Source organism: Mustela putorius, unplaced genomic scaffold (genome assembly GCF_011764305.1).
Source record: "Mustela putorius furo isolate JIRA1106 unplaced genomic scaffold, ASM1176430v1.1 tig00000275_pilon_pilon_pilon, whole genome shotgun sequence".
In the NCBI taxonomy this organism is placed as follows: domain Eukaryota; kingdom Metazoa; phylum Chordata; class Mammalia; order Carnivora; family Mustelidae; genus Mustela; species Mustela putorius.
Genome location: NW_025421341.1, coordinates 7,978,654 through 7,996,877, shown reverse-complemented (window position 1 = coordinate 7,996,877; position 18,224 = coordinate 7,978,654). Strand labels below are relative to the sequence as shown.

At 40.5% G+C, this 18,224-nt stretch overlaps 1 protein-coding gene across 1 annotated transcript in view; it reads left to right on the top strand.

The window, feature by feature from the left end:
• The first annotated feature begins 1,436 nt into the window (after positions 1–1,436).
• The window catches only part of SUMO1 (small ubiquitin like modifier 1), a 28,404-nt gene continuing 11,616 nt past the window's right edge, over positions 1,437–18,224 (top strand). The window contains exons 1-2 of the mRNA XM_004764175.3: positions 1,437–1,601; positions 15,206–15,280. Of these exons, the coding sequence (XP_004764232.1) occupies positions 1,590–1,601; positions 15,206–15,280 (87 nt within the window). The 5' untranslated portion in view covers positions 1,437–1,589. The remainder of the gene's footprint in view (positions 1,602–15,205; positions 15,281–18,224) is intronic.

The following is an 18,224-nucleotide window of genomic DNA, read 5'->3' as shown; positions in this document are numbered from 1 at the left end:
CACACTGTCTGCTAAGTGGGGAGCTACACATGGGGCTTCATCCCATGACCTGGGGAACACCACCTGAGCCGAAATCAAGAGTTGGAAGCTCACTCGACTGAGCCACACAGGTACCCCTCATTGTAGTTTTAATATGCATTTCTCTGATGGCTAATGATGGTGAACATTTTTCTTATCCATTTGTCCATTTGCACATTTTCTTAGGAGCAATGTCTATTCAGATCTTTTGTCCATTTAAAAATTGTATTATCTTTTTATGACTGGATTGTGATAGTTCTTTGTGTATTCTATTAGATCCTTAGCAGATATGTTACTTGCAAATATTTTCTTCATTCTTTATATTTTTTTCAACACAAAAGACAGAAGTTTTTAATTTCGATGAAGTTTAATTTATTTTTCTTTGGTTGCTTGTGTTTTTGGTGTCATATCTAAGAATCCATTGCCTAATCAAAGGCCAAGAAGACTTATTGCCTATGTTTTCTCCTGAGTTTTTTTTTTTTTTAAGATTTAATTAACTTATTTAGAGAGAGAGTGCAGGTGGGAAGGGCAGAGGGAGCAGGAGAGGGAGAGAGAGAGAATCTCAAGCAGACTGTGCTCGGGTTTTATCTCACAACCCTGAGAACGTAGCCTGAGCAAAATTGAGTCCCTTGCTTAACTGACTGAGTCACCCACGCGCCCCCTCTCCTAAGAGTTTTGTAGTTTTGGCTCTTACATTTAGGCCTTTGATCCATTCAAGTTAATTTTTCGTGAGTTTCACCACTGAATTGTCTTGATATTCTTGTCGAAAATTAATCAGTGTGTGAGGGCTTATTATTTCCAGAATCTCAATTCTATTTCATTTGTCTAAATCCTTATCTCCTACCCTTCTGCCAGCAGGGCCATTGTATTTTAAAGAAGTCATACAAGGATCATTCTTTAACTTAAAGCAAGGTCAGAATTACTACTTCCTCCTTACTGGTTTAAATCTTTCCCAAGAATCTCTTTCATCAGTAGCCATCAAGATCGCGTCCAATGGGATCTTTTTAAAAATTTTTTTAAAATCGAGGTTATGAGTTGGGCAGGGTGGCTGGTTAATCAAAAGTTAGCTGTATGGTAAAAAGCACTGGTATTCAATCTAATGTCCTTGGGGAAGTTTACGAGCAAGGCCAGGAAGAGACAATAGAAACCTCTTGGCTCAGCTTTCGAAAACGAGGTGTCAGAGGGGCAGGAGTGTGGCTGTTAGTGTGTTTCCAAACACTAAGACCGGGAACTTTTCCACTGGAGAGCAGGCTCCGGGCGGAGGCGAAAAGTCTACTCCTCAGTGGAGCTGAGGAGACTGTTGTTCATTCACCCGAGCGACCACCAATAAAGCAGCTCCAGGGCCCTCTCGCCCCGGGGCAGCTCCCCCACCCGTTTTCCCGCCTCTCCTTTCCTCTTTTCCCCATCCCTCCTCCCAACGCGTAGCGGAAGTGACGCAGGGCGTGGCGGAAGTCCCTCCAGCCGCGGTGTTGTGCTGTGGGGAAGAGAGACGGATTTGTAAACCCCGGAGCGAGGTTCTGCCTACCCGAGGCCGCTGCTGTGCGGAGACCCTGGGTGAAGCCACCGTCACCATGTCTGACCAGGTGCTGGGTTGGGAGCGGTCCTTTGGCCGTGGCCGAGGCCTTACTCGGCTGGTCCGCCTGCCTCTCGGCTGGGGCCGGGGATGGAGACGCGGGGGAGGGGAGCGCGGAATGGGGGAGGGGGCGGCCGGTGGGGACTCGGCCCGAGAGGGAGGGGAGTGGACTTAGTGTCGGAGACGCCGGGGCCTGCGGCGGGCCTCCAGGAGCCGCCCTGCTCCTCTCCGGGCCTGTTCATCACCCCCTGTGCCCCAGCGTCTCTGATTGCGGCCTCGCTCGAGTCGTCCCCCCTTCTTTTTCCGGGGTCGACCAGGTGCAGAGCCCAGCGTCCACCTCCCTGAGAGGGTCCCCGGGGAACACGTCCGTCTCTCTGTCCTAGGGGCTGACTGCAGGAGCAGGGCGCTAGGCCCCAGTTATGTAACGGGAGAGGATCCCAGCCCGGAGACTCTCTGGCCCTGAAAAGCGGGTGGACTCCACTTTTTGGTTTTCGGTGTTTAGGTAGCCCAGGAGTGGGGACATGGGGGCGGGAGACGTCTGGTGTTTGCTGGGAACCTAAAAAGCTGCTTTCTGTTCGGATCGCAGCTAGGGCAGGGCAGCCGCTGCTCCGCTTAGTCTTTTTCCGTGTGGTGGTGCAGAGCTGTCGCCTCTTTTCTTGTACTTTAACATTTCTTACTCGGGATTGGTTCAGCAACTCTCCAGTTGTAAGAGAGCACTCAGAATAACCGAGAAACAAAGTAGAGCAAAACTGCTAGAGCAACAGAAAACATTTCATCTACACATTAACCTGAAGCTGACTGATGCTTTTGAGGGAAAGGATGGGAAAACTTCGTGTATGTAGAGCAGTTGCATAATATTCAGAGAAAGCGGTCTATAATGGCAGAGTCTTCCATCTCAGTGTTAGCATCAAGAATTTACTTGGGATTTGCACTCGATCAGGAGTGTTCGCTTTTGCTTGGTAAGTTTTTCTTCCTCATCCTTCTTCAGTTAACTATGTTTAAGCTAGTTTTTAATTCATAAGGTTTTTGTCTGGACTTTGTTTTGTTTGCTCAGATGACTTTGACTTTTAAGTCTTTTTGGATCTTTTGCTTGTTTCGTGATAGTTATCTAGAAAGTTTGTTTTTCATTCAACTTCCTAATGTACTTGAACTTTTGAATTGAACACAGTTATTCCCCTGGTTTTCAACCAGGTTCAGTTTTGTACCACTGGATGAGAGCAAGTGAGGCTTTTTGTGGATTTGTACGATTGGGTAAATGTACATTGATATTTTTAAAGCTTAATCATAATCTAGATTAGTTTTGGATGGATCTTCTTAACTAACAGTCTAGATTAATTCCCAAATTGGTATGGGAATTATAAGTGGCATTATAAGTATCTCCCTGGATAGTTGTTTACTTGGTTACCGGGGAAAGAACAGGTAAATGCTTAGTTTCATCAGCCTTTTATTTTGATGTTAAGAAGCATGTTGAAATTTGTCATAGTCTGATGAAAGAGCAATGTACAGAATTATAAATTAAATTGTAGAATTTATTGCTTCAGTTTGAATTCCAGTCATTAAGAGAGGCACGAAAGAAGAAATAACGGACTTGGTACACTAATAGATGGACAGATGTTCTTTTTTAGAAGGTCCTTGAGGTCAAAACTATTTTCATGATAATACTAGTAATTATTTGTCTTTTTCATTGTCATCCTTTCATGAATGTTCACTGGTGTTTTCTAAGCACTAACATGACCTGTGATATCACAACAGATTGAAATGTAGAAGCGGATGTGAAAATCCCACAGCTTTCTATTATAAGCCAGACATAAAAGATTTGCAAAAAATGCAAAGTAGTGTTGTTCTCACTTGTTTAGTTTTGAAAAATATTTTCAAATATTTTTATTTTCAATAAAAATCTTATCTGCTGATATATAGTGGGTTTATTGTTATTTTTGAATGAATTAATGAATACTTAAAAACATTTCTCAGTTTCAATGTCTGATACTGTAAACCTCAATAAATATCACCAACCTAACAAAAGCTTTATGGGGTTCTAAATAATTTCTAAGAGTATACAAGAGTCATGAGACCAAAAAGTTTGAGAACTGTTGCTCCAGTCTGTTTGACCAGCATCATTATTAATTAAGACCCTCTACAATATCAGTGCTGGGTGCTGAGGATTTAAAGTGACATGAAGCTGAACTCTTACCCTTAAGAAGCTTATGAGCAGGAGTAAGAATCTCAAGTTATTACTGTGCAATATCAGCAGCATGAGACTGAAGCACTGTCCCCAAAAGGTAATACTAACTTAAACCAAGATCTTTTTAGAAGGATACATTTTCTGAGGCACCTCTCAGAAGTTTGTTGCCTGGGCTAAGCTGTTGCAGTTGAATAACAATTTTAGATAAAAAAATAGGTGGACATTAAAATCAAACAAGACTTGAATTGCTGGATCCTCCATTGATGAGTGAGAAATTATTTTGTAAATTTGAGTGAAATACTTTCTTATAATTATATAGTGGATTTGTGAACCATTACTGAATAATCCTCTAAAACAGGTTCTATGCCCAAATTTCATGGACCCTAAGGGCCAAAAATGCATTGAAATTGTATGGTGTTTTGTATCTGTACACGTGTTTTTAAAATTTTTTTTAAATTAATTAATTAATTAATTATTAGCGAGAAAGGGCCTATAGCTTTCATCAGCTTCCATGATCCCTCAAAAAGGATAAAGAGTAACCTTTAACCAATAATAGATCTCATTGGGTGCTCTCCTTTAGCCTGGTTTCACCTTGCAGCAAAATCTAAGCACTTAATATAGAACCAGAAGCTCACTATCAAAATGGGTATGGGTAACTCGTACAAATATTTTCCCTTCCTCGCTTGTATTCAGGTTTATAGTGTTCCCCTCCTTCTCACCCATGCCCAAGTCATCAAAGGCAGCATGAACTTCAGGTCTTTAATTCAGGTCTGTTGATTTGTAATAATTGGATGACTGATTTACTTGAAATGCTAACCGTCTGTTATAAGCAGGTTCACTCTCTCCACTCCCACCTCAGAGAGAATCTGAATGATTTTCTTTTATTTTCCTTTTAGTCAAGGATTTGGAAGCATTGTGTAATTCTGGTTATCTGTTGGTATCTTACAACCTGCATCAAAACTTAGTGACTTAAATCAGCAGTTTCATATTTTGCTCATCTAGCTGCAATTTGGGCGGGGCTCTATGGGCTGGACTTGGTGTGTCACGGGGCCTTAGCTGGGATTAATGGTCAGGGGCTGAAATGGATGGGCTCTTCATAAAGTTACAAGGCCTCTCTGAGGGGTTTCATCATGTGTTTTGTACAACATAGGAACTTTAGGATATTGATCTGTGGTGGCTCAGGGCTCACAAGAGTGTGACTGTTCCCAGAGAACTGTGTGTGGAACCCTCAAGCTTCTTAGGACCTAGCCTTGGAGGTGACCTCTGCATTCTCTTGGTCAGGCAGATCACTAAGGCCAGCCCAAATTCAAGGGAAAGACATTTATTTATTTTTTGGGGGGATATAATAGGCATATAACATGTTAGCTTCCAGTGTACGGCATAATGATTTATTTGTGTATATATTGTGAGTTGATCACTCCAATATGTCTACTTAACAATCATCACCACTCATTTACAGTTTTTTTTCTTGTAATGAGAACTTAAGATCTAATCTCTTAGCAATTTTCAAATATGCAATACAGTATTATTAACTATAGTCAACAAGGAAAAGGCATTTAGATTTCATTTCTCAATGGGAACAGTAACAAAGAATTTACAGTTATCTTTAATCAACCACATTAATGGTATTTCTTCTGTCAGGATAGCATTATTCCCCTTCAGTATTCTTTGTCTCTTCCTTATTGTCGATGTTTATTGATCTTACTGTTAGCTTGAGATGGCATGAGAATATGATGAATTGGGTATATATTAAAATTCATAATTATGTATACTACTATTTATATCACATAATAAGATTGGTAAACTGCAGCTATGACTTGAGCATGTAGTTCCTGATACATACAGTAAGCATTCCATGCCCCAAGAGAGGACTGATACAATACAGTCTCTCTTTGTGATAGACATGAGTTGCTGCTAGTGGATGTTGCAGCCATACAGGTTATAGTAAAATATTGCAAATAAAATGTCACCAAAACAATATTTAATTGTTTTTGAAAACTGGTTAGAGTAGTGATGAAGGTTAGTTGAATAGTTCAAATTCAGAACTATAAAGCAGTTGTCAAATATGTCTTTATTTGTTAGCCCCCTTAGCAGTAATCTTCACCTGGGATAAACCTCATTCATTGGTTATGATATTGCCAGGAAAGCTGAAAATGTCTCTATTATAGCTTTTATATATAGTGTTACAATTATTTACTTAAGTGTCTCTCTCCATTAGACTGCTTTTGAGGGTCAGGAATCGGGCTTTATTCATTCTTTTTTCCTGAAGTGCCCAGCACAGTGACTGGATACTTAGTAAGTTTTTGAAGGAATAAGTGGTCAGATTCGTTCACTTAACAGGTATTTATAGAATGTCAGTATGTACTAGGCACCATTCTAGGCCCTAGAATTGGAAGACTGCTTCAAAAACTTGAAGCAGCTGGTATCTTCCTCCTCCTCTTTCGGCCTCCATGATGTTTCTTCCTTATTGAGGAAGGATTGGTTGTCATGGAGTAGTTTTCATGATGTTTTTACATTCCCTTCTTTTTTTTTTTTTAAGATTTTACTTATTTATTTATTTTGAGAGAGAGCGTGTGCACGTGCATGTGAGAGAGAGCACAAACAGCAGGGAGAGGGAGGAGCAGGCTCCCCACTGATTTGTGGGGCTCAGTCCCAGGACCCTGGGATCCTGACCTGAGCCCAAGGCAGACACTTAAGCAGCTTAGCCACACGGGCACCCCCTTTACATTTCTTGATCTTTATTTCTATTAGCAGTAGATCTGGTAACTTTATCTCTAAGATCAAGTCATTTGCTTTTTCCAGGACTTTGGGATTGTTAAGGATAATTTCCTCGAAGATAGGTTTAGTATCCCATTTTAGAATTTTCTTAAAGTGAGTTTTGGGAGGTCATTTTCTGATACTCTGCTTCCTTAAAAAAGTCATGTGGGTATGTCACACATCCTGTTATTGAGCACTTTAACAGTTAAATTTAAAAAGAAAATTAATTTAAGTAATCTGTACCCAATGTGGGGCTTGAACTCATGACCTTGGGACCAAGAGTTGCATGCTCTTCTGACTCAGCCAGCCAGGTAGCCCCTTACTAGTTTAAATTGTGGATATTCCTACAACATAACTTCAGTTTATTTTAGGATACATTGTATTTGTTACACCTTTTTATTTTGACCATTATTTTTGCATTCCATTGTCTTTACTGAGCTAATGGGACTCTGAAGGAAAAGTGGAGTTCTGTTTGCTGGACTCTTGTTCTCAATATTTAGGCCCAGTTATTCTTCACAGTTTTACCAAAGATGCGTGTGCACGCGTGCGCACGCGCGCACACACACACACACACACACATTTACAGTTTGCTGGATTTTCACAAAGTGAACGTATTCCATGCAGCTAGTACTCAGGTTAAGAACCACTGGCCTGGGCGCCTGGGTGGCTCAGTGGGTTAAAGCCTCTGCCTTCGGCTCAGGTCATGATCCCAGGGTCCTGGGATTGAGCCCCGCATCAGGCTCTCTGCTCAGCTGGGAGCCTGCTTCCTCCTCTCTCTCTGCCTGCTTCTCTGCCTACTTGTGATCTCTGTCTGTTAAATAAATAAATAAAAATCTTAAAAAAAAAAAAAAAAGAAAAAGAAAAAAAGAACCACTGGCCTGACTACTAGATTAGTTTACCTGTTTTTATATATTACCATGTTACATAAATGGGAGTCATATGGGGTGTACTTCTGTGTATGACTTCTTTTGCTCAGCATTATTTGGAGATTTGTCGATATTGTGCATAGTTGTAGGTTATTAAATTGCATTGTTAAATTGCATTCCATTGTATAACTTTACCACACCTGACTTATTCTACTCTTGATGCATATTGAGGTAGTTTTCTAGGTTCTGTTTTTATTTATTTTTATTTTTATTTTTATTTTTTTAAAGATTTTTTTAATTTTTATTTATTTGACAGAACACAAGTAGGCAGAGAGGCAGGCAGAGAGAGAGGAGGAAGCAGGCTCCCTGCTGAGCAGAGAGCCCGATGCGGGACTCGATCCCAGGACCCTTGAGATCATGACCTGAGCCGAAGGCAGCGGCTTAACCCACTGAGCCACCCAGGCGCCCGGTTCTGTTTTTAATATAAAGCAGTACCTTCTATGTCTGCTTGGATTTCTTTTGGGCTGAGTAACAGAAAACCTGATGTATAGTACATTAAACAAGTAGCAGCTCATTTTTCTTATGAAACAGGAAGTCTGGACATAAGTAGTTAGTTCAGGCCTACTAAGGCAGCTCCACAATGCCTTCATACTCCTTTTTCCCCCATCCATAACAAATGTCTTCACTCTCATGCCTGTCTCCTGTGGGCACAAAGAAGTAACTTTGTGTCTTTGTTCCAGGCAGGAGAAAGGGATGGATGGAGCAAAGGGGAAAAGTATGTGCTAACAAAGTCTGTCACCTTTTATCCTTTTGGCCAGCACTATGTCACGTGGCCATGAGACACTGAGAAATACGTTTTTTAGCTGGGCAAATCTAGTCTTCCCTTTGTAAGGAAAAAGGGGGAAAAGGATGTTGAATAGTTAATCAGCAATGTCTGCCATACCTCTAAATCTGTTTGCTGGGACTTTTGTATACAGTCAAGGCAGTTTGTTACAGGCTTTGCCTAGGGTCCTTAGTCTAGGCTCGAAGAGTAGTTTTACACAACCAGTGTGATTTTCAATTGTATTTTTAGTTCCTGAGAAGTTGCATATCTACTGTTTAATCACAGTTGTAGGGTTGAATGTAAATTTGCAGAGGATCTGGTGTCTGGACAGCTTGACTTAAACCTTGAAGTTATGGGCCTGGGTCTGGTTGGTTTCATTACAAATCTCCAGTACTGTGCCTGAAGTTTGAACATATGCAGTGTGAAACTAAAAGTGTATGTTTATTTTTGTATTTTTAGAATTGTGGTAAATCCATTGAAATAGGAGGGAGATGATGTTATTGTAATTTGGGTTATACACACACACACACACACACACACACACCCCGAGGCTGAGCAGGGAGCCCAGTTTGGGGCTCAATCCCAGGACGGTGGGATCATGACCTGAGCCTGAGCCGAAGGCAGAGGCTTAACCAGCTGAGCCACTCAGGTGCTTTGTGTTTTGTATATTTTAATAATGGATGTAAGTATTAGAATTATCCAGCTTACCGTGTTGGACTTTTTTCATAAAGAAATAAAATGAAATAAACTGAGGTATTATAGTCAGACCTATGGTTTAGAGTTTAGAGATTTTTTTTTTTTTTTTTTGAAACTTTGAGTGAATGCATTTTCTGTGAAAGGTTTTATGGAAACTTTAATATGTGTGTAATGTACTCATATACCGGTCTTCTGGCCTATTTTATTTCATCTGCACTGCTCCAGTTCACTCCTCATATTTTGAAGGCAATGGTGGACATTATATCATTTCATCTGTAAATGTTTCAATATGTATCTCTCTAAAAGAGAAGAACTTTTCCTTTTGACAATACTGTTACACATTTAAAAATACTGTAAAAACAGTAAAAATACTGTTACAATACTGTTATCACACCTTAAAAAATGAAGATTTGTTAATGTCATCAGATAAGAGTAAATATGTATTTCCCCAGGATTCCTGCTCCTTCTCTCATCTCCCACCCCCAAGAATGGGCAATTCTTGTATTGCTCGAAGGATCATTGACAAATTGGAGGTAGTTAAGTATGATGCTCCCTTCATGAGATTAAATTGTCAACATACTGATTGCCAATGCTGCTTTTTTTTCTCTTTCCTTTGTTTCTTTCTTTCTGATTGCCAATACTTCTAATCAGAGTTCTTTTTCTTTTGACTTTGAAATGGCACAGTAAAATTCTTCTCATGAATTTCAGACATTTGTTGGTTTTTTTGTTCTTTCCAGTCTAGTTCTCTTTCCAAATCCAGCCATCTTCTATTTTCAAGCTGTTCCCTCTGTGTCTTGGAAGGAAGAGCTGGTAGTGCCTTGTGCCTGGTAAATTCCTCTACCATTCCAGTTACCGTGGTTCAGGCCCTGGATGACACAGATCTGAAAATTTAGAGTTTTCTGGTTCCTCTCTTTGATTTTGTTCATATATTTAGTTTTCTTTCCATTAACAGTTTCTTCTGTTCTAGGACTGTGTATCCTATCTAGCCAAATCAACCAGTCCTCTCCGGGGTTCTCTTTTCCCTGATGACCTAGTGTCCCACACCCGGTGCTGAATGAATACTTTCACTGTTTTTGTGACTAGTGTGCCATACCATTCTGTATTGGCTGCTTTTTTACAGGGAAGAGAAGGAAAGAAGACACGCAAAAGACACTGAGATCACTGGGGATGATCTTTGGCCTCTTACCCCCAAGATCTTCTTGTTTTTCAGACGAGTTTGTCAAAAGAAAAAACATACATGAAAATTTGGATGACTGCATTAGGCAAGCATGAGGCTGTTAAACAAGTGGTACAGATGACATTGCCATAGTGCTGCAGAGTTGGAAGAGATCACCAACATGTAGTGACTAGGGAAACGGGTGGCTTATTTTTGAAAATTTCGTATCCTAGTTGTTCACATGTTCTTATGCAGTTGAAGTGAATTATCTTTTATTTCCAACTGTCGAATACAAAAAACTGAAAGTGTTTTTACTTGTTGTGACTATTGTGTACAGTAGAGGTATGAAGCATTAGTAAGATTTTGTGGTATGATACAGAAAATAATGTTGTTAACTCTATTCAGCAGGCTTTGAATAACTGCCTAGTATTTGCCTGGCATTACAAAGATGATAAAGATGAAAAAACTTTGGGTCCTTTCCTTGTAAACTTGTAGGGAAGTCAAGACAAAACTGTCATAGAAAACATTAATTTATTTAACAAGCATATTGAATATCTTCAAAGTCTCAGGCATTGTGCTTGATCAGAAATACAGTGAAGAGTGAGTGAAGTATGCCAGTGAGGGAACTCAGAATCTGGTTGAAGATACAGATATGCAAATATGTGGTTATTACAGATAAAAGTAAGCATTAATAGATAAAAGTAAAATTAATAGATTAAGCATTATGGGAATGTTTAAGAGGGTGATTAGAGAAATCATTTTTGTAGGACGTGATGCCTGAGTGGTATTGAAAGAGGGTAAGAAAGGGTGTTCTAAGCAGAGATGATTAACGTGTACAGAGATGGTGGAGATAGGGTAGAGGGTGCCATGTGTAAGGAATTAGAGATCAAATTGCGGAGCAAATGATACTAGCAAGAGAGGTAGGAGAATAGTACATGAACTTGTATGTACAAGTACAAGTACATGTACTTGTGTGTCAGCTAAGGACTTCGAATTGAAGATTCTGGGCAAATCAGATTGCATTTTTGAGATGGCTCTGGTGGTATTTGGAGAATTGAAGGGAGGAAGACTGGGGGCATCTGTTGTAGTAATATTCATGTGCAACAATGAGTACCTGAAATAAAGCAGTGAAATGGAGAGAAGGATAAACTTGAGAGCCACCAACAGATAACATTGTCAGAAGGATGAAGATTAACTGTGAGATTTAAGAGAGGCAGAATGGCCACAGATGACACATGAGTTTCTCTTTGGGGCAGTTAGTTGAGTGTGTGGTAACCATTTATTGTAATTGGGACTCCAGGAGGAATTCTTTTTCTTTTTTTAATTGTGGTTTTCAGGAAGGAGAGTTAAAACTAGGAGAGGAGTTAGAGATAATGCATTCAGTTTTAGATACTTATATTCAGGTACCCATGGAACATCCAAAGTGGAGATGGCCGAGTGCTTGGATAAATGAGTGTAAAACTCAGAAAAGTTGTCTGGTTGGAGAGGATGACTGAGTCATTTGTATCTGAAAAGTGTTTGGAATCATGGGTCACTGAGGGAGAACAAAGCAGAGGATTGAGAACTTGGGATCTAGAGGAGACCCAGCATTTAAGGAATTAGTTAAGATAAGGAGAGAGTGGAACCTTGGAGGCCAAAGGTATAGAGTTTCCAAGGAAGAAGTCATCAGTATTTATTGTAGAGTTAAAGGTGAGATTTGAAATTGTCTGATGGATTTAGTAATAAGGCGTCAAACTGGAACCTTGGTGAGAGCAGTGTCAAGTGGAATGGTGATGTATAAACCAGACGATAGTGGGTTAAGGGTGAAAGTGGAGGCAGTTAGTGCTAAGTACTGACCTAAGAAGTTTGAAGAAAAAGATGAGGACAACTGGAGAAAATGGTTGAAGGGGGAGTATTTTAAGATTGAAAATAAATGCCATGAGAGATGAAGAAATTGCAAATACAAGCATGAAAGGAAAATAGTAGGCCCAGTTGGAAGGTTAGGGGGTGCTGTGGTTTCTGGAGGAGGTTTGGTTTTTTAATACTGGACTTCAAATGATGTGTGGGTTGGATTTCTGTGAGGTGATTTCAGGAGGGTCTGAGGGAGGATATACATTCTAGATAAAGGAAACTGGAACCACACAGGGCTGAAGGTAGAAGCATGCTGATGGACTTAGTTGGGGAATAGCAGATAGTCCAGTTTCCGCAAATCCTCAGGTTTGTAAAGCAAGTGGTGAGGGAGAAATGAGAATTTGAGTTTGTAACGGAGGATCTGGATTCGATGCTGTGGAGTTTGGTTCTAGGCCTTAAAGTACTGGGAGCTGTTAATGCTTTTAGATAGACGTGGTTATCCAGTCCGAGAAGCTGTGCTTTAGAAAAGCAGGGTGGACGAGGCATTGGAGGAGGGGAAAGAACTCTTTTGTCCTTTAGTAGCCTCTACAGCTATCTTAGCTAAGAAACTGGAGCAAAATCACTCCCATTGTGCCGATGAATTGCTGCTGCGGGCGGGGGGTGGGGATTCTCCTCCTTTGTGTTAATTCAGACAACCGCTTCCTAACACGCCTTTTCCTCAGTTCCGCAGAACTCAGGGTTTCATGGCTCTTTATTGCTCTTCACTGCATGGAATAAACTGTCCTTATCCTCTCTAGATACTTAAGGGACGAAGCAATATATATATTCATATATTCTATGAATATAAATTCATAGAAAGGTGGTGGTGAGACTATTTAAAGACAGTCATCTAGTTTTCAAGTGAAATATTGTCTCACTAAAGCAGGTTCATTTTGTCTGCTGTCAAAATACGCGGTAGTCAGCAAGTGGTGAACGTACTGCAGAATGAAAAACGGGCAAGGATTTACACTGACGAACTCAATTCTGAAGTCTAAGCATTTCCCTGGACTCTATCCTGGATCTTAAAGTTAAAAGCTACTTGCAGTTTATTATGTTCTGTTAAGTTTTGAATGTTGAAGGCTTTTAATTTTTTTTTTTAAGATTTTATTTATTTATTTATTTGTCAGAGAGAGAGAGAGAGAGAACAAGCAGGCAGAGAGGCAGGCAGAGGCAGAGAGAGAAGCAGGCTCCCTGCTGAGCAAGGAGCTGGATGTGGGACTTGATCCCAGGACCCTGGGATCATGACCTGGGCTGAAGGCGTCCCAAAGACTTGGAATTTTAAGTTACTGGCACGAGATATACAGGTTATAGTGGCCCCTGTTATTTTGGTTGTAAAATACAACGTAGTTGGTCTATTCTTTTAAAAAGTGTGGATTGGGGCGCCTGGGTGGCTCAGTGGGTTAAGCCGCTGCCTTCGGCTCAGGTCATGATCTCAGGGTCCTGGGATCGAGTCCCGCGGCGGGCTCTCTGCTCAGCGGGGAGCCTGCTTCCCTTCCTCTCTCTCTGCCTGCCTCTCCGTCTACTTGTGATTTCTCTCTGTCAAATAAATAAATAAAATCTTTAAAAAAAAAAAGTGTGGATTAACAGAAATTATTACATGTTTAACGAGAATATATTTAAGTAAGTGGCTAATTCGGTGGCCAAATTAAGGTAAGGTATCCAGGAAAGCTATTTTTAACACATTGACTAAAAATTTCCAAACTACTTCCGTGGCTTGCTTTTCTTAGGTACTTCATGATGAAATTGTTTTAACTAATTTATTGTATTAACTTCATTTTCATTTCAGTATCCCTTCATTTGAAATTATTTTATTTTTTAATATTTTTAAAGATTATTATTATTTTTTTAATTCATTTGAGAGAGAGCGAGAGTGTGAGCAAGCAGGCATGAGGGGCGAAGATCAGAGGGAGAAACAGAGTCCCTGTGGAGCTGGGAGCCCGATGCGGGACTCCATTCCCAGACTCCAGGATCATGACCTGACCCAAAGGCAGTGGCTTGACCAACTGAGCCATCCAGGCGCCCCCAAAATTATTTTATAACCCTCTTTTCTTGTTTCAAATTTTGTCTCTTCTTTCCTGTTCCTACCTATGCTGTACTTTTTACTTATTCTACTTATTCCCCCTAAGTTTTTTCAGCCAAACCTAATCTTTTAAAATTGGATAGATTGGTTCAGATAGTCTAAAATAAGTAGATGCTATAAAACTGATTTGACTCTAGAGTACATTAGGCTAATATACTCTTTAATTTTTCTTCCCAAATAGATTTTCTTATGCTAATTTGGCTTATTTATATTTCGGGGTACAGTTTTGCAACTGGAGTAGTTAACTTCCGATAGGCTATGAGAAGAGAATCTTGGATTCAGAATATTTTATGGTTTATGGAGAACAAGCTGCTTCAGACTAATAGGAGTTGACTGGGTTGTGGTTTCTAGGTTTTTCCTTTGCAGAGCAGCATAGCACCAATTGGTAACTTATTAGAAATGCAAATTACAGCCTTAGCCCAGACCTACTGAATAAAAAGCTGGAAGTGGGGCCCAGCAGGCATTTAAAGTCCTTGAGGTGGGGCGCCTGGGTGGCTCAGTGGATTAAGCCGCTGCCTTCGGCTCAGGTCATGATCTCAGGGTCCTGGGATCGAGTCCCGCATTGGGCTCTCTGCTCAGCAGGGAGCCTGCTTCCCTTCCTCTCTCTCTCTGCCTGCCTCTCTGCCTACTTGTGATCTCTCCCTCTGTCAAATAAATAAAATAAATAAATCTTTAAAAAAAAAAAAAAAGTCCTTGAGGTGATTCCTATATATGGTGAGGTTTTAGAACTGTTACTGTAGTATATTATAATAAAAGAGATCTCCTTTTTGATTTCTAGCACAGTTGTGTTTCAGATCGTAATTAGGACTTTTCCCCTTAATTTGCGTGGCAGAGAAAATAATGATTTTTATATTCTTAAGTGCAAATTTTGTACTCAGAGAGATGGGTACTCATTAAGTAAGTAATTAAAATAGCATATGCAGGGATGCCTGGGTGGCTCAGCTGGTTAAGCAGCTGCCTTTGGCTCAGGTCATGATCCCGGGGTTCTAGAATTGAGTCCCGCATCAGGCTTCTTGCTCTGCGGGGAGCCTGCTTCTCTCTCCCCCTCTGCCTGCCTGCCGCTCTGCCTGCTTGTGCGCTCTCTCTCTCTCTCTCACTGTCTCGGTCTCTGTGTCAAATAAATAAAATCTTCATTAAAAAAACAGCATATAGGAACTTTTATCTTTAAATATACTTTTCTTTCAGGAGGCAAAACCTTCAACTGAGGACTTGGGGGATAAGAAGGAGGGAGAATACATTAAACTCAAAGTCATTGGACAGGTGAGTTTCATTATTTTTCTCCTTTAACTCTAAAGCGTAAGTAATTTCTGACACCAGAAAAATGATTTAAATAAGGCAAATTATTGAAAAGTGGCATTTTGGGGGCACCTGGGTGACTCAGCCAGTTAAGTATCTGACTTCACCTTTGGTTGTGATCTTGGAGTCCTGGGATCAGGCCAGCATTGGGGCTGCTCCTCCCCAGGTTGAGGCTGATTGTCCCTCTTCCTCTGCCCCCGCCTCCTGTGTGTGCGTGCACGCATGTACTTTCCCTGAAATAGAATCTTTAAAATAAAATTAAAATGGCATTTTCATTTACTACATATGCATCTGTTGTTGGAGATAGAAGAGGCTGATACTGTTTTATTGATCCTAGGTAGATTTAGATTATCTTAATTTCTCCAGATAAAAACTTTTTGTTGTTGTTGTTAGCATCTTCAGTAGCAAGTACAGTAAATACTATTGAGTGTTAGGGGCCAACCTTAAACCAAAGGGCCTCTCAACCATTTTCCTGCCCCATTCTCTTTCCTGGCATCTCTTTTCCTCAGACTGGATCTTTATTTTTATTTTTATTTTTTTAAAGATTTTATTTATTTATTTGACAGAGAGAGAGATCACAAGTAGGCAGTAGGCAGAGAGGCAGACAGAGAGAGAGAGGCGGAAGCAGGCTTCCCGCTGAGCAGAGAGCCCGATGCAGGGCTCGATCCCAGGACTCTGGGATCATGACCTGAGCTGAAGGCAGCGGCTTAACCCACTGAGCCACCTAGGCGCCCCTCTTTATTGATCTTTTTAAAGATATTAACTGATAATAAGGTTAGTTGAAAATTGTTGGAGGAGTCAATCTTCATACAGTTTTCCCTTCTTATCTGTGGGGATATGTTCTAAGACCACCCCCCCCCCGCCACTGGATCCTTGAAACTGTGGATAGTACTGAACCCCTAAACCCCTATATATACTGTGTTTATTTTTCTATACTTATATACCTTTGGTGAAGTTTAATTTGTAAATTAGTCTCAATGAGACATTAGCAATAATAGCTAATAATAAAATAGAACAATTATAACTATATACTATAATGTAGTCATGTGAATGTGATCTCACTTGATCCTTACTGTACTCATCCTTGTGGTAATGTGAGATGACGAAATGCATACGTGATGAGATGAAGTGAGGTAGGCATTGTGGTGTGACATTAGGCTACTACTGACCTACTGCGTTTACATATATTTTTTAAACATTTTATTTATTTCTTTGACAGAGACAGTGAGAGAGGGAACACAAGCAAGGGGAATGAGAGAGGGAGAAGCAGACACCCCGCTGAACAGGGAGCCCTCTGCTGGGCTCAGTCCCAGGACCCTGGGCTCAGGGCCTGAGCTGAAGGCAGCTGCTTAACAACTGAGCCACCCAGGCACCCCTACTACGTTTATATTTTATGTTTATATCCTTTTCCCATTTTCTATGTATCTTATTTTGAAAAATTTATTTTTTGAGATTTTAATTATCTATTTGACAGAGTACAGCACAGGGAGCAGCAGAGGGAGAGGGAGAAGCAGGCTCTCTACTGAGCAGGGAGCTCTATGCAGGGCTGGATCCCAGAACCCTGGGATCATGACCTACACTGAACAGGGCAGACACTTAACTGGCTGAGCCACCCAGGTGCCCCTTGGTTTTTCTTGTCTATCTGTTGTGAATATTTTCTCTAGTGTCTCTTAACTGCTGGGTGACATTTTCAGCTATCGGTGTCCTTTTTTGCTGTGTCTTCTAGGCTAAAATCTTGCTTTAGAATACAGATTTCCCAATGTCAAGGTTAGGAAAAGAGTTCTTCAAAATAGTAAAAAAGTATGTTAATGCTAGCTCCTTAATTTATCTGGAAATGATTTTAGTGTATGGCATGAGATATGCTGTAGAAATTTTGTCTGTTTGTGAAATTATCCATAGGAAGAAAATTTTTTTCTCTCTATAGTCACAAACAAGAATTGTAAACATGCAACCTAAACTAATACGCACTTGTGAATGTGATATGTAATTGTAAGGATTGGCTTTGAAATTTTACCTGAATTATTTTCTGATAGTTGCCTGATAGTTTGTTTGACAGTCTGGGTAGAAGAAAATAATCTGTGGTCCCATAAATCAATTTGAGTCAGGTTTTTATTCATTTTACTCTTGTGAGAGAAACTGGACTCTGGGGTGACTTCTTGACAGACATGAGTTTCTTGTCTGTTACTTTATGGTATATACCTCTCTTGTAGGTTGGACCACCTTCAACAATACTTCAGTTGTGGGGGGTACTTTTTGTTTGGAGTTGCTTTTGGGTGTTTGTGATAGTTCAACTTTATTTTGAAAATAGATTAGATATGCGATTATGAAGGGATGCATTCTTTGACATAAATGCTTTTATTTATACTGCTAATTTTTTTAAAGGATTATACTTATTTATTTGACGGAGATCACAAGTAGGCAGAGAGGCAGGCAGAGAGAGAGGGGGAGGCGGGCTCCCCGCTGAGCAGAGAGCCCGATGTGGGTCTTGATCCCAGGACCCTGGGATCATGACCTGAGCTGAAGGCAGAGGCTTTAACTTACTGAGCCACCCAGGAGCCCCTATACTGCTAATTTTAACCTCCAAGACAGATTGTTTGTTTTATTAAATTTCTTTTGAAATGGACATAAAGTAACTTTGAAGATGATTAGAGTGTTGGGTTTTTTTTTTTTAAGATTTTATTTATTTATTTGACAGAGATCACAAGTAGGCAGAGAGGCCGGCAGAGAGAGAGAGGAGGCAGGCTCTACGCCAAGCAGAGAGCCCAATGCGGGGCTCCATCCCAGGACCCTGAGATCATGACCTGAGCCGAAGGCAGAGGCTTAACCCACGGAGCCACCCAGGCGCCCTGAAGATGATTAGAGTAGTACTTTTTTTTTTTTAAAGATTTATTTATTTATTTGACAGAGA